This window comes from Lynx canadensis, chromosome B2 (assembly GCF_007474595.2).
Source record: "Lynx canadensis isolate LIC74 chromosome B2, mLynCan4.pri.v2, whole genome shotgun sequence".
Taxonomy (NCBI): domain Eukaryota; kingdom Metazoa; phylum Chordata; class Mammalia; order Carnivora; family Felidae; genus Lynx; species Lynx canadensis.
In genome coordinates, this window is record NC_044307.1 from 130,969,511 (window position 1) to 130,985,410 (window position 15,900).

Sequence of the window (15,900 nt, forward strand, 5' to 3'; positions counted from 1 at the left end):
GCCACTGATCTACATGTCTGTTTTTGTGATGGTGCCATACTGTCTTGATGACTACAGCTTTGTGATATAACTTGAAGTCTGAAATCGTGATGCCTCTAGCTTTTCTTTTCTTTTTCAGGATTGCTCTGGCTTTTCGGGGTCTTTTGTGGTTCCATACAAATTTTGGGATTGTTTGTTGTAGTTCTGCAGAAAATGCTGGTGGTATTTTGATAGGAATTGCATTAAATGTGTAGATTGCTTTGGGTGGTATAGATATTTTAACAGTGTTTGCTCTTCTGATCCATGAGAATGGAATGTGTTTCCACTTCTTTGTGTCCTCTTCAGTTTCTTTCATAATGTTTTATAGTTTTCCAAGTACAGATCTTCTACCTCTTTGGTTAGGTTTACTCCTAGGTATCTTGTTTGTGGTGCAACCGTAAATGGTGTTGAATCCTTGATTTCCCTTTCTGCGGCTTCACTATTGGTGTATAGGAATGCAACAGATTTCTGTATGTTGATTTTATATCCTGTGAGTTTACTGAATTCGTGTGTCAGTTCTAGCAATTTTTTGGTGGAGTCTTTTGGGTTTTCTATATAGAGTATCGTATTGTCTGCAAATAGTGAAAGTTTGACTTCCCCCTTGCTGATTTGGATGCCTTGTATTTCCTTTTGTTGTATGATTGCGGAGGCTAAGACTTCTGGTACTATGTTAATAGTAATGGTGAGAGTGGACATCCTTGTCTTGTCCCTGAGGGTAGGGGAAAGGCTCTCAGTTTCTCCCCATTGAGGATGATATTAGCTGTGGGTTTTTTGTATATGGCTTTATGATTTTGAGATATGTTTCCTTTATCCCTACCTTGTTGAGGCTTTTTATCAAGAATGGATGTTGTACTTGGTCAAATGCTTTTTCTGTATCTATTGACAGGATCACATAGTTCTTAGAATCCTTTCTTTTATTAATGTGATGTATCATGTTGATTGATTTGTGAATATTGGAGCACCTTGCAGCCCAGGAATAAATCCCACTTGATCATGGTGGGTGATTCTTTTAATGTACTGTTGGATTTGATTTGCTAGTATTTTGTTGAGAATTTTTGTGTCTAAGTTCATCAGTTCTCTTTTGGCCTGTAGTTCTCTTTTTCAGTGGGGTCTTTTTGGGACATGGAATTTAGGCATCAGAGGAGAAGTATCTTGAACTGAGGTTTGAAGCATTTGTAACAACTCCCCATAAATTTATCCGAGGGAGAGGCTTCTAGGGAAAAGAAGTTGAACAGGCAAAGGGGGAAGGCATGAAATAGCATGACCAGGTGAGAGATTTGCAAAGTTACAGGACAAGGAGGATTCAGGGGACTGGGGGTGGGATTGGAAGCTGAGGTCCCATAGGGTTTTGTGTGCCGTGCTAATAGGGTTTCATGGAGAGTCCTTCTAGCTTGCAAATCATCTAGCTCCCAGGCCTTCTTAAGGCAAAAGATGTATTTGCTGGCATGGTATTAACAATGCTAGCAGAAATTCTGCTAAAGATTTTCAAATGGATCTCTGTGGAATGTGGTAATTATTCCTCCTGGAACTAACAAGGTGAAGCTAATACATATTTTACTCATTTTGGGGAAGAGATAAGAATATTGAATCTCTTCTGCAACATCTTATATTTTAACTAAAGCAATATTTATTTTCATAAATTCATGTTTGACTTCATTCCAGGTTGTAACTTATCTTAAATTGGGGCCACCTTGCAATTTTAGGAGCTTGTGTGTGTACTGGTATCAGAGTCATTGAGGAATAGCACACAGTTTAATTTGTTTTTGTATTGAGTGCTTGTAGTTACGTATTTGTAGTTTGTCAACTTATGCTGTTATTCCTTAATGAGCAATTGTTATCTGTTTAAACATAAATCTATAACTTGTTTTTACTCTTGGTGATAACATTTAAAGGGTAGATTATATTTAGCTAGTTTGAGGATGAAAATTTTGTGACTCAAATATGTTATTGAAATTGCTTGATGTTAGTTTCCTTCATAGAAAATATATCCTTCATAGATATATTTTCAAAATACTGAGTTAGTCATGATTATGAAACATTGGAAATATAAATTCCAACTCTCTCTCTCTTTTTTTTTTTTTTTAGTTTTAGCTAGCCAGCATATAGTGCAACATTGGTTTCAGGAGTAGAATTCGGTGATTCATCACTTATATACAACACCCAGTGCTCATCTTGACAAGTGCCCTCTTTAATCCCCATCACCCATCTAGACCATCTCCTACCCACCTCCCTCTGTTAACCCTCAGTTTGTTCTCCATTGTTAAGTCTCTTGCAGTTTGTTTTTTTCTGCTCCTCTCCCCGCCCCCCCCCCATATTTTCATCTATCTTTTTTCTTAAATTCTACGAGTGAGATCATATCATATTTGTCTTTTTCTAATTGACTTATTTTGCTTAGTGTAATACATTCTAGCTCCATCTGTGTTGTTGCAAATGGCAAGATTTCATTCTTTTTGATGGCTGAATAATATTTCAGTGTGTGTCTGTGTATGTATGTGTATGTATATACATGAATGTTTTCCATGTACATGTACATGCATGTATACACACACACACATACACACACACGACATCATCTTTATACATTCATCAGTTGGTGGACATCTGGGCTCTTTCCACAGCTTTGCTATTGTTGATAATGCTGCTATAAACATCAGGGTGCATGTACCCTTTGAATTTGTATTTTTGTATCCTTTGGGTAAATACCTAATATGCAAATGCTGAATTATATTGGTAGATCTGTTTTTAGTTTTTTGAGGAACCTCCATACTGTTCTTCAGAGTGCACCAGTTTGCATTTCCGCCAACAGTGCAGGAGGGCTCCCCTTTTTCCACATCTTTGCCAACACCTGTTTATTGTATTGTTAATTTTTGCCATTCTTCCAGGGGTGGTGTGGTATCTCATTGTGGTTTTGATTTGTATTTCCCTGATGATGAGTGATGTTGAGCATCTTTTTATGTGTCTGTTAGCCATCTGGATGTTTTCTTTGGAAAAGTGTCTATTCATGTCTTCTGCCCATTTCTTAACTGGATTATTTGCTTTTTGGGTGTTTAGTTTGATAAGTTTTTTGTAGATTTTTAATACTAACCCTTTATCAGATATGTTGTTAGCAAATATCTTCTCCCACTGTGTAGGCTGCCTTTTAATTTTGTTCATTGTTTCCTTCTCTGTGCAGAAGCTTTTTATCTTGATGAAGTCCCAGTGTTCATTTTTGCTTTTGTTTCCCTTGCCTCTGGTGACATGTCTGATAAGAAGTTTCTCTGGCCGAGATCAAAGAGATTGCTGCCTATTTTCTCCTGTAGGATTTTGTAGTTTCCTATCTTACATTTAGACCTTTCATCCATTTTGAATTTATTTTGCATATCATATAAGAAGGTGGTCCAGTTTCGTTCTTCTGCATCTTGGCCTCCAGTTTTCCAAACACCATTTGTTGAAGAGACTGTCTTCATTCTTTTCTACTTTGTTGAAGATTAGCTGACCGTATAGTTGTGGGTCCATTTCTGGGTTTTCTGTTCTGTGCCACTGATCTACGTGTCTGTTTTTGTGCTGGTGCCATACTGTCTTGATGACTACAGCTTTGTGATGTAACTTGAAGTCTGGAATCGTGATGCCTGTAGTTTTGCTTTTCTTTTTCAGGATTGCTTTGGCTATTCAGGGTCTTTTGTGGTTCCATACAAATTTTGGGATTGTTTGTTGTAGTTCTGCAGAAAATGCTGGTGGTATTTTGATAGGAATTGCATTAAATGTGTAGATTGCTTTGGGTGGTATAGACATTTTAACACTGTTTTTTTCTTCCAATCCATGAGCATGGAATGTGTTTCCATTTCTTTGTGTCCTCTTTGGTTTCTTTCATGTTTTATAGTTTCCAAGTACAGATCTTCTACCTCTTTGGTTTGGTTTACTCCTAGATATCTTACTGTTTTTGGTGCAACTGTAAATGGAATCAATTCCTTGATTTCTTTTTCTATTGCTTTGTTATTGGTGTATAGGGATGCAACAGATTTCTGCATGTTGATTTTATATACTGTGACTTTGCTGAATATATCATGTATGAATTCTAGCAATTTTTTGATGGAGTTGTTTGGGCTTCCTATATAGAATATCATGTTGTCTGCAAATAGTGAAAGCTTGACTTCCCCCTTGCTGATTTGGATGCTGTGGTCTAATCGCTGAGGCTGAGACTTCCAGTATTATGTTAAATAGTAATGTGAGAGAGGACATCCTTGTCTTGTCCCTGAGGGCAGGGGAAAGGCTCTCAGTTTTTCGCCATTGAGGATGATATTAGCTATGGGTCTTTCAAATATGGCCTTTATGATATTGAGGTGTGTTCCCTGTATCTGGACTTTGTTGAGGCTTTCTATCAAGAATGGATGTTGTACTTTGTCAAATGCTTTTTCTGCATCTATTGACAGGATCTATGGTTCCTTATCATTTCTTTTATTAATGTGATATATCATGTTCATTGATTGGGAATATTGGCCTACCCTTGTAGCCCAGGAATAAATCACACTTGATCCTGGTGAATAATAATCTTTTAATGTTGTTGAATTCGTTTTTCTAGTGTTTTGTTGAGAATTTTTCCATCCATCTTCATCAGGGGTATCAGCCTGTAATTCTCCTTATTAGTGGGGTCTTTGTCTGGTTTTGGAATCATGGTAAAGCTGGCTTCATAGAATGAGCTTGGAAGTTTTCCTTTCATTTTTTAATCTTTTGGAACAGTTTGGGAATAGGTATTAACTCTTCTTTAAATGTCTGGCAGAATTTCTCTGGGAAGCCATCTGGCCCAGGACTCTTGTTTGTTGGGAGGTTTTTGATTACTGATTCAATTTCTTGCTGGCTGTGGGTCTGTTGAAATTTTTTATTTCTTCCTATTTCAGTTTTGGTTGTTTGTGGGTTTCTAGGAATCTGTCTTTTTCTTCCAGATTGCCCAGATTGTTGGCATATAATCTTTCATAGTATTCTTTGATAATTGTTTGTATTTCCGTGGTGTTGGTTGTGATCTTTCCTCTTTCATTTGTAATTTTATCTCTTTGGGTCCTTTCTCTTTTCTTTTTGAGAAGTCTGGCAAGGAGTTGATCAATTTTTGTTAATTCTTTCACAGAACCAGTTCTTAGTTTTGTTGATCTGTTCTCCTGTTTTGTTTTTGTTGTTGTTGTTTCTATGTCGTTTAGTTTTGCTCTAATCTTTATTATTTCTCTTCTTCTGCTGGCTTTAGGCTTTCTTTGCTGTTCCTTTTCTAGCTCCATTATGTGTAAGGTTAGGTCATGTATTTGCAACCTTTCTTGCTTCTTGAGATAGGCCTGAATTGCAATATATTTCCCTCTTAGGACTGCCTTTCCTGCATCCTAAAGGTTTTGGACTGTCGTGTTTTCATTTTCATTTCTTCCATGTATTGTTTTATTCTTTAATATTCTGGTTAACCCATTCATTCTTTCGTGGGATGTTCTTTAACCTCCATGCCTTTGAGGACTTCCAAATTTTTCTTGTGGTTGAATTCAAGTTTCATAGCATTGTGATCTGAAAATATGCATGGTATGATCTCAGTCTTTTTGTACCTGTTGAGAGCTGATTTGTGACCCAGTATGTGATCTGTTCTGGAGAATGTTCCATGTGTACTCGAAAAGAATGTGTATTCTGCTGCTTTCTAAGTCTTTTCTTTTAATACAAGGTTTATAATAGTAGTTGAGTGTTTATAAAGCTGTTATTTAAGTTAATTACTCTTTGATAAAGAGGGTAAATTACCTGTCTTGGTATTGTCAGTCTTTAACAATTAATACTATTGTTTGATTTATTTATTTTAATTTCGAAGCAGTGTTCTTTCCTGATGGATACTTAAAAATGAAAACTTGTGATTATGTAGTGATTATCATTAGATTTTAAACATTAAAAGACTCTTTCAAATATTACCGACTCTGTTAAATATGCAAGTACTTATTTAGCATTGGATTATATTTATATAGTGTATCATATGTTAGTTTTTTTGTGATTAAAAAGAAAAAGTCATAGCCATAAAAATGTAAATTTTTATTAGGGATAACAAAATGCAATTCATTTAAAAAATTGCATTTAACTTTTAAACTGGCAGCTAATAGCCACAACTATAAAAATAATGATACCACCACCAAGCTGTAAATAGCTTCCAAACCCTCTCTGAAAAATACATAATCTTGTCATCATGAGTTCTAGTCATATTCTCATCTTCTGACAGATGGTTTATATACTTATAAATGTTATTCTTATAACATTTAAAAGATCTAATTAAGGCAGTTCCTTTTTTATATTCATATGACTATTTGTTTCCTTATATCCTTTAAAACTTTTGCTTTGTTTTTTCTAGCTCTCTTTTTATAACTTGGTGCTATATTCAAATATAATACTTATTTTAACAAGCTAACCAAATTTCCATTTTTTTCTTGTCTTTCCTAATACTTGTAAAAACTTTCCATTCTCAGTGTCTTGCCTTCTTATTCTTTCTTTCCTATGAATAGAGTAATAGTTGCCACCTAATGTGAATACTATGTCATATAATGATGACTTTTTATCTCCATGGACTACTCAAAGAGAATTATGTGTTTTTTTCTTATTTTTTGAGGTAAAGACACTTTTCTTTCTTTTTTTAAACTTCCATTATGTTGTACAGTGGTCTCTAGCTTTAAAAAAATCTTTTGTATTAAATTTCTGTAGAATTTTTCATGATGAAAGAAGATAATGTTTAGTTTCAATGTTTTTGAGTTTAATGAAGGGAAAATGTTTATTATCATACTATCAAAGAATCTTTGGTATTGGACAATGTACATATCACTATTGACACTCATTTAAAAATATATATTAATTTTTAGGAACATTTTTGTGTGTGGTATATTTAGTCAGGATATCCAAAGCAAATATATACTGTTCTAATTGGATAATTTTTGTCAATGTTTTTCAATAATGTATTCTTTTAGGCTAAAAGGAGTGAGTAAGCAGGTGATGGAATATAGAAAAAGACTAGATGATATTATCTGTTGGTTATCAAAGACTGAGAGTGCTGTGCAAAAGAGATCAACTACTGAGCTGGAAGAAAACCTGCAAGAATTAACAGTAAGTGGTTTATTTGTCTCTATATTTGCCAATGCTTTTTGGTGCATGAACATTTATGCTAAAAATAAGAGGTTGCATGACTGAAGAAGAAAAGGGGAAGAAACTTTGTTCTTTGTGGTAAATGTGGTGAACTTTAGAGGAATTTTTTTTAAGAGCAGCTATAATTTTGTTCTTGCAGAGGTAAGGTTTCACTCAGAGAAAAGTGACAGATCATGTGGTCTCAGTATTAGACCAAAGATTTTTAGGGTATTTTAAACAGACTTCAACATTTTGGAATACAATAATACTGTAAAGTATAGTTCTTTGCTGTTAGATTTAGAAGATGGTTACTGATAACTATCTTTAAAACTGAGTTTTTAAAGAAAATTCTAAATGACTTAGGAGCAGCTCATCACAGCTTACCATATAGGCTTCTCATCATGATTGTATTAATCAAATGTCCTTTGTTGATCCACAACTAACAAGAATTTTTTATAGTTATATATGTATGCAATATGTAAAAATATGTAAAGATGAATATATAAATGTATCCAAATATCCATACCTTTTTTATATCTATACATTTTATACATTTTGTGTTAAGAATTAAAATACTGTTGCAGAACAATAAGATTAATGTGCTCATATTTTTATTAAAAAAAAAAATTGTTAGGGACGCCTGGGTGGCTCAGTCGGGTGAATGTCCGACTTCGGCTCAGGTCATGATCTCATGGTTCGTGAGTTCAAGCCCCACGTCAGCTCTGTGCTGACAGCTTGGAGCCTGGAGCTGCTTCAGATTCTGTGTCTCCCTCTCTCTTAGCCCTTCTCCCGCTTGCCCTCTGTCTCTCTTAAAAATAAATAAACATTAAAAAGAAGATTAAAAAGGAAATTGTGCATGTGGAAACACACATGTGCATGCATCTAAGTATGCCTAAAAGGATGCCCCCTAATTGGATGAAACATTTTGCTTAAGGAGTATGATTGAGGCATTTTGGGAAAGGAACTTTTAATATAATGAAAAATATGTGGCAAACAATTACTGAGTTTTCTTCTTGTTAGACAAATATCTAACAAAATTGTTCCTGTTTTACCTAAAAATTTCAATAGTTTTCTTGGAACATTTCACTTTGTGAACAATTTGGGGGCTGTCACAAAGAGTGCAATGGTATATTAGGTTAGGTAGAGATAAGGTAGAAATGAATGCATAAGGTGTTCCTGTGGTTTCTTTCTTTCTTCTTTTGTTTTTTTTTTTGAGTTTGATTAGAAAAGACATTATCTTCATTATCTAAGAACAGAATGTGAAACTACCAATGTAAATATGATATAATATGACACTGTTAAGAGATGGGGGTAAAGAGGGCCAAAGCACAAGGGCATACAAATGCACCCTGAAAATGTGTGTTCATTCCCATATCGGTTACAGTCTGTTAATATAAGTTCAGAGGCTCCTGGTGGTTCAGTTGGTTAAGTGTCCAACTCTTAGTTTTGGCTCAGGTTGTGATCTCCCAGTTTGTGAGTTCAAGCCCTGCATCAGACTCTGCACTGACAGTGTGGAGCCTGCTTAGGACTCTCTCTCTCTCTCTCTCTCTCTCTCTCTCTCTCTCTCTCTCTCTCTCCTTCTCTCTGCTCCTCCCCCACCCTCTCAAAATAAACTCAAAAAACCAAACAGTTTGTTAATATAAGTTCAGGCTTTTATAAGTTTATTTTCTAAGAAAATAAAAGAAATTAGAAATCCACATTTCTTTTTTTTTTAATGTTTATTTATTTCTGAGACAGAGAGAGGCAGAGCATGAGTGGGGGAGGGGCAGAGAGAGAGAGGGGGACACAGAATCCGAAGCAGGCTCCAGGCTCTGAGCTGTCAGCACAGAGCCCAACGCGGGGCTCGAACTCACAGACCATGAGATCATGACCTGAGCCGAAGCCGGACGCTCAACCGACTGAGCCACCCAGGCGCCCCGAGAAATCCACATTTCTAAGAATATTACCGAAAGAGACTTCTGATACAGTAGTTGAACTTTCCTCAGTATGACAACTTTCTTATGACAACTCTCTTCTGACTGCTTTAGGACTTAACCCGGGAGATGGACGTCCAAGCTGAAAAACTCAAATGGCTGAATAGAACTGAGTTGGAAGTGCTTTCAGATAAAAGTCTGAGCTCACATGAAAGACAAAAAATTTCAGAAAGCTTAAGAACTGTAAATTCAACGTGGAATAAGGTGTGCATTAAGAATTACTGTGATCCCTTTCTCATGTTTATTGATTTTGTTGTCAAGGAAGTGGGATTATATAACTTCTGCTTTTAAAAAGCATACCCAAACATGGGCACGTTTTACTAATGCTTACCGATGTTTGTAATTACTGTTTTTTTTCATCTGTCATGGACAGAAACATATATTCTCAGAGAATACTTTTTATTTTACATGGGATATTTTGGTCTAGGGATTTTGGGGTATATACTACATCAAATAATGAATGTTTATTAGAATTAGAAAATAAAATACCATATAAAGTTGTAAATTGTAGACCTTAAAATAACATCCTGATGTTGCACATGACTTCTCACCTATGTAGGTTTATTTTTAATGATTTTATTCAATCCATTAATTATTTTTAATGATTTATTCTTTTATTCATATATTTACTGGGGTCCAGGCAGAGTATGTGCTAGCCTAGTATATACTAGAAATGACTAAGCTAAGGTCTTTCCCCTCATGTCATTACTTTTTTTTGCAGTTAAAACAAATTAAAGGCAGATAAAGTCATAGATTCTATTTATTTTACCCCGGTACATACCATATCAGAGTGTGAGGTCTGTCTGAGGCACTGAATGGATGTGTCTCTGCCCCTGGTTTGGATAGATCCCATATCAGTCAATTTTACCCTTCTGGATCCCCTTAAAATGATACCCATCATTCTATATCTAATGATGCAGGTGCTTTATTGACCTAAATTCTCTAGTTGAGAATTATACCGTGATGAGTCACTGTTACTGATAACTCACACATGTATATCTCTGGCCTTGACCTCTCTCTATGCTCTAGGCTTCCATGTACAATGACCTGTTCAGTATGTTCACTTGGCTGTCCAATGGGTATCTCATACTAACATACAAAATTGAGCTCCTGATCTCCACTTCCTCCCTGTGCTTTACTGTACTTCTCCCACCTCATTTACTGGTAATTACTCATTATTGTTTGGTCAGAATCTTTGGAGTCAGTCTTATGAGTTACATCTTAATTTTAAAAACTCCAAAACTTGGAGTCACCATTATCAGTTTCTCCTTCAAAATACGTATCTATTTGATAGATGGTTTCCTGGACAGCTAGATGGCTAGATACATGATAAAGCAAATGTAGCAAAATTATAACAATTATAGGTGTTGGGTAGCATGCTGGGTATTCCCTGTACTTTTTTTTCAACTTGTTTTTTAGGTTTGAAGAATGTCATAAATTTGAATGCTTTTCCCTAACCCCATTGCTACTAACTAGTTCTAAGCCACCATCATCTCTTGTCTTGCTTACTACAACGGACTCCTCACTGGAGTCCCTGCTTCCTCCTCTGCCCTTTGCCAATCTCTTCTCAACAAAGCAGTGAAGTATTTGTTTAAACATAATTCCAATCAAGTAACTCCTCTGAGCAAAGCCCACTAATGGTTTTCCATCTCACTCGGAATAAAGGCTGAAGTCCTTACTGTGACTTGTTAGGCCCCTCATGTTCTGGCTTCTTCTTTTCTCTCTGACTTCATCTTCCCGTCTCTCTCCCTTACACTACTCTCCAGACATGTTGGCCCTGTGTCAAACATGCCAGGCACAGCTTTTGCATATTCAATGAGAGCACACATATGTATTTAACCCAAAGGATGTCAGTAGATATTGTGTGGAAGAGGACACAATGGTTAATTTGGGAGCACTGTGTTAGACAAAGCCAAAAGTTCCTTTATCACTTCACCTTGATTTTACTCTACTTAGGTGAATTATGAGTGTCCAAGGTCAGACAGTACTTACTGTGGAAAGAATTTCAATAAATGTACTTTGGGAAATACTAACCTGGGGCATTTCATTCATTCATGTATTTATTCACTCAGTAGTTTTGACTGGACTCTCGGTGTATGCCAGGCACCATTTTAAGAACTAGGAATACAGCAAAGAGTATGACACTGCTTCTAACCCAAAGAGTTTATTGTTGGTGAGACAAGTAGTCAAATACTTACAACATAGAGGTATCCATGGGGACACGAAGATAGTGCACCTACCTGGCTTTGGGAAGTAATCATGGAAGATTTGGTGGAGATCATATCCATGCTAATTTAGAAAGAATGAATAAGTATGGGTAGATGAAGAATGGGGGAAGGAGCATCACAGGGAGAAGAATCAAAAAAGTGGAAGGGTCTACAGGGGACAGGGAATGAGCACAGTGCATTTGGGTCCTGGAAGTAGCTCAGTGTGCAGCAGGAGAAGAATAAGAGATGCTTGCAGACCCAGATCCTAGAGGCCTCATCATGCCTCAACAAGGAATTCGAGCTCCATCTTGAGAACACTTCATCGCCTTGAGAGCAGTGGATGGGTTTTAATCAGGAGAAAGTCACATCTTGAAAAATCACTCTAGCTTCACTTTAGAGATGGATGGCATGATCCTAGCAATGGATGGCCTTAGGATAATATCAGGATATCAAGTAACTCCTCTGAGCAAAGACCAGTGTCCAGATCAGAATAACTGATCTGGAAAGATCAGTTAGAGTCATTAGATCACCTTGGGAAGGGGATGGCAGGGAAATGGGTGATGAATTCAGATTTGGACATGTCTGAATATCCAATTGACAGAATGAGCTGGACTGAAGATACATTTTTCGGAGTTGTCGGCCTGTTAAAACTCCATATGATAAATGAAACCATTAGAAACCAGAACTCAGGGAGAGAAGCCAGGGTCAAGGGTAGGAAGACCAAAAAAACCTACCCTATAGAGTGTCAGTATTTGATGGATGGGCAGAGGAGAATGAGGTGGTGAAGGATGCTTAGAAGATTGATCAGAGAGGTAGGTGTAAAGTCAGGATTGCAGAATATTAATGGTATTCCGAGGAGGGGAGGGGACAACATTAAATGTTACAAAGGACTAGGACAGCTAAGGACTGGAGGGTACTCTTGACAGTAATGTCAGTAAAGTGGGGGCTTTGGCAAGACTGCAGTGGATGTGAGGGTGGAGACAGAAGCTCAGGCGTTGAGGGGGAAGAAAAGCAGCAGAACTATCACTTAGAATAACACTTCCTCTTTCAAAAATATAATCATCTTTATTTATATAGTATTCTTCTCTTTGTTTGGCCTGATGCTGTAGATATGCAGAGAAGTGCCTACCACATTGAAGGAACGCATCCAGGAACCCAGTTCTGTGTCTCAGACAAGAATGGCTGGTAAGATACAGTTTATTTCTTAACAAAAAAATTTTTTATAGGCATAACAAAATTTTATAGTTTCAAGCATCCTATGGGAGTTAGAAAAACTTACTTAAAAACACAGTGCAGTTGTGACTTATTATTCTACTTTTCAGTTACTTGAAAAGAATGTCTTTTTTAAAACAAGATATATTTCACTGTCCAGCATGTGCAAGGCATTCCTTGCCATGGTAGCTGAGACTTATTTCCTGGGACTGGAGTGGGATCTGGGCCTCCACAGAGGCCGCTGAAGGCCAGGGGAGAACAAGGTGAGGAAATTGAGGAATAGTTTTCTGGAGACGTGCAGTCTTTTCAGGACATGAGCCACAACCTGCTGTGTTAACATATTCTGGGGTCGTATAATTAGACACTGATCAGGACTGGAAACAGAAAGTTTGAATATTCTTGGAACCAGGTGGGAGATGGGGATTTAGAAGTTCTCCATCCCAGTGAACATATGCACTGACAAGTGCTGATCACTGAGATTTGGAGAAAGAAGAGTCTGGTCACTGGTTATTTCCTTCTCTCCTTGTCCAGAGTAGAGGGTGGGCTACTGCACAGAGGCCACCCCAGTCACTGCTCATCACTGCCTTGCAGGCTCATTGAAACCATCTCACCCTGCTCTGCCTCTTCCGAGTCACCAGGCAAACCCCCAAGTGTGATTAACCCTAACTTTCCACTTATTCTGTGCCAGCTGTGGTGGTGCTGCTGATTCTCCCCTTCCTCCTCTTCTTCCACTCCCCCCACCGCTCCCCTCCCCTCCTTTTCCTCCTCTCTCTCTTCCTGCCTTCTTCCCTTCCTTTGTATTCCTCCACCCTGCCTCCTCCTCTCACGCATCCTCCTTCTCTTCCTCCCCCTCCTCCCCCCTCCCCTCCTCTCCTCTGTCCCCTCCACCTTCTGTTTCTCCTTAGGATTCTGGAAAAGTATGAGTGGTGAGACTTTTAAGAAAACTTATTTGAAATCGCAGGCTTGTTGAGGGCCCAGTTTGTGTTGTGTTCTACTTGTATTTCCCAGTACCTTACACAAGAAATACCTGGGGCCTAGTCGGCCGGCAGTTGATTATATTCAAAACACTTGAATTAACATTTGAGTATTGCTGCCTTGCAAATACAAACTCAACCCCTTAAGGACAGGAAACAGACTTGATGCATTTTAGGAAAGGGCAATAGGCTATCTTACCTTTTTAAATGTCCTTGTGACAAAGGAACAGAGAAAGTTTTAATACACAACATTTTAATACACATTTAGTAGAAGAGCTAATAGCAGAAGTACACCTTCCAGTAGGTGGGCAGTTCATTCTTAATAAGACATTCGTCCCTGGAACAGGTATGAGACCTGAAATTTATTTCACTGTGTCCCTCTCGTCCTACATGGTGTTTTTTTTAACTCCATTTCTTCTTCTTTTTATTATATTCAAAAAATAAAATTAACCATTTCAATGTGAACAATCCAGTGACATTTGAATTGACATGTGAATACATTCACAGTATTGTGCAACCACCACCTCTGTCTGGTTCCAAAATACTTCCATCATTCCAAAGTAAAATCTCTTACTCATTTAGCTGTTTCTCCCCATTCCATTCTACCCCCGGGCAGTGGCAACCACCAATCGCTGTGTCTCCATGGATCGTCTATTCTGGGTATTTCTCATAAACGGAATCAGACTGTGTTTCTTTCACTTGGCATGTTGTTTTCGTGGTTCATCCATGCCAGCTTCCCTTGCTGACCACGCTCGTGGATACTCAGCACTCACAGACAATCCTACTGCACTTTCTTCTGAGCTCCCCTGGCTGCCCATCTCTCCACTCATGACCTCTTCTCATTTTTAAAAGACGAAACACGTTTTGCCCAACAAGATCTTCTTTTTCCCATCAGAGAGAATCCCTGTACGTAGGTTTCTCTACATCTGTGCTCACAAACTGTGCGTGCTTCCCACTTCCCTGGAGGGTTTATCTCTCTTCTTTCTGAGATCACGTCCTCCCCTTGTGCTTTGCATCACATCTTCTCTTGGCTTTTTACTTACCCTCTTTCTCTCTTCTTTACTGGACCATTCTCGCTGGCATACGTTTTGATGCATACAGCTCTGGTCAGTGCATTTTCACCAACATGTAGTACTCCATGCACAGATCCACTGCAGTCCTCAGAACCCTCTCCTTTAGTATGCTCACTGGTCCCATGGCTTTAGCCACTTTTTAACTTTGGATAGCCCGGCCAGTGCTTAGGCCAATACACTTGAAGTCACCCTTGACTTTTCTGTGGAGTTAAGATCTAATTATTCAGCAAATCGTCGGTCCTGTGTGTCATCCCCACGTCTCATCCCAACTACTTCCCTGGTCTTGAACACCCTCATCTTTCATCTGTGTTACAGGAATAATCTCCTAACTCACTGTCCTGATTCTCTTCTTGCCTTACCACTCTTCCATAATCTATTCTGCTAGCAGCTAAGTCATGCTTTACAAACATAGGTTTTATTGTGTCCCTCGTGGCTCATAATCTTGTTATATCTTTTGTCATCCATAAATGAGTGCTAAAGTCTTACCTGGTCCAGAAGACTGTGTGTGATCTGCCTGCTGCCCCCCTTTCTAATCGCATTTCTTACCACTTTTCCCTTTGTTTGTTCTATTTCAAACACGTTGGTCTGCTTGCTATTGCTAACATGCTGAGAACATTTCCATTTATGGCTCGTGTGCTTGCTGCTGCTTCTTTCCTTCTTCTTCCAGTGCCCTTCTTTCAGATACCTGCCTGATTCACACACTCCATTCAGTTCTTTCCTCAGATGCTACCTCAGGCCTTTCCTGACCCTGACCGCCATTTCTCAAATACATCCCATCTCTCTCCCATCTTCTTGCATTAGTTTTACTTCACAACATCTGTCTATTCCACTAGCGTGCAGGCCCCCCGAGGGCAGGACCTTTGTCTCGCACATACTCCCATACTCGTAGCATCTAGAACAGTGCTTGCACGTAGTAGGTCCCTCTGAGGTACTTGGTGATTTGAAACGATGGGTGAATATTGAGGTTGTTTCAGTGTTTTGAAAGCAACAGTGAGGATTGGGCAGAATGATACGTGAGGTATTCTCTAGGGTCTGTCGTGGTAGAATTGCTGGGTCATAGAAGATGAACAACTTCTACTTCACTAGATGTTGTCTAGACAGCCTGTTCCGGTTCACACTGCCGCCAGCCACGGGAGGGCTCTCATTGTTTTACATGTTACTGCCACTTCAGCATTATATTCTCGGGACTCCTTTACACTTTTAAAAATCATTGAAGACACTCAAAGTGGGAGTTATGTTTATAAATATTTACCTAATTAAAAAAACCCAGAAATTTGAAGCATTACTTATTAATTTGTCTAAAATAGCAATAATGAATCTATTATGTTAGCAAAAACAGCATGTTTTT

At 38.1% G+C, this 15,900-nt stretch overlaps 1 protein-coding gene across 4 annotated transcripts in view; it reads left to right on the forward strand.

The window, feature by feature from the left end:
• Positions 1–15,900, forward strand: part of LOC115514483 (utrophin) — a 352,812-nt gene that overhangs the window by 71,994 nt on the left and 264,918 nt on the right. For all 4 annotated transcript variants that reach the window (XM_030316511.1, XM_030316514.1, XM_030316513.1 and 1 more), the window contains exons 22-24: positions 6,960–7,095; positions 9,141–9,290; positions 12,403–12,478. In XM_030316511.1, the coding sequence (XP_030172371.1) occupies positions 6,960–7,095; positions 9,141–9,290; positions 12,403–12,478 (362 nt within the window). The remainder of the gene's footprint in view (positions 1–6,959; positions 7,096–9,140; positions 9,291–12,402; positions 12,479–15,900) is intronic.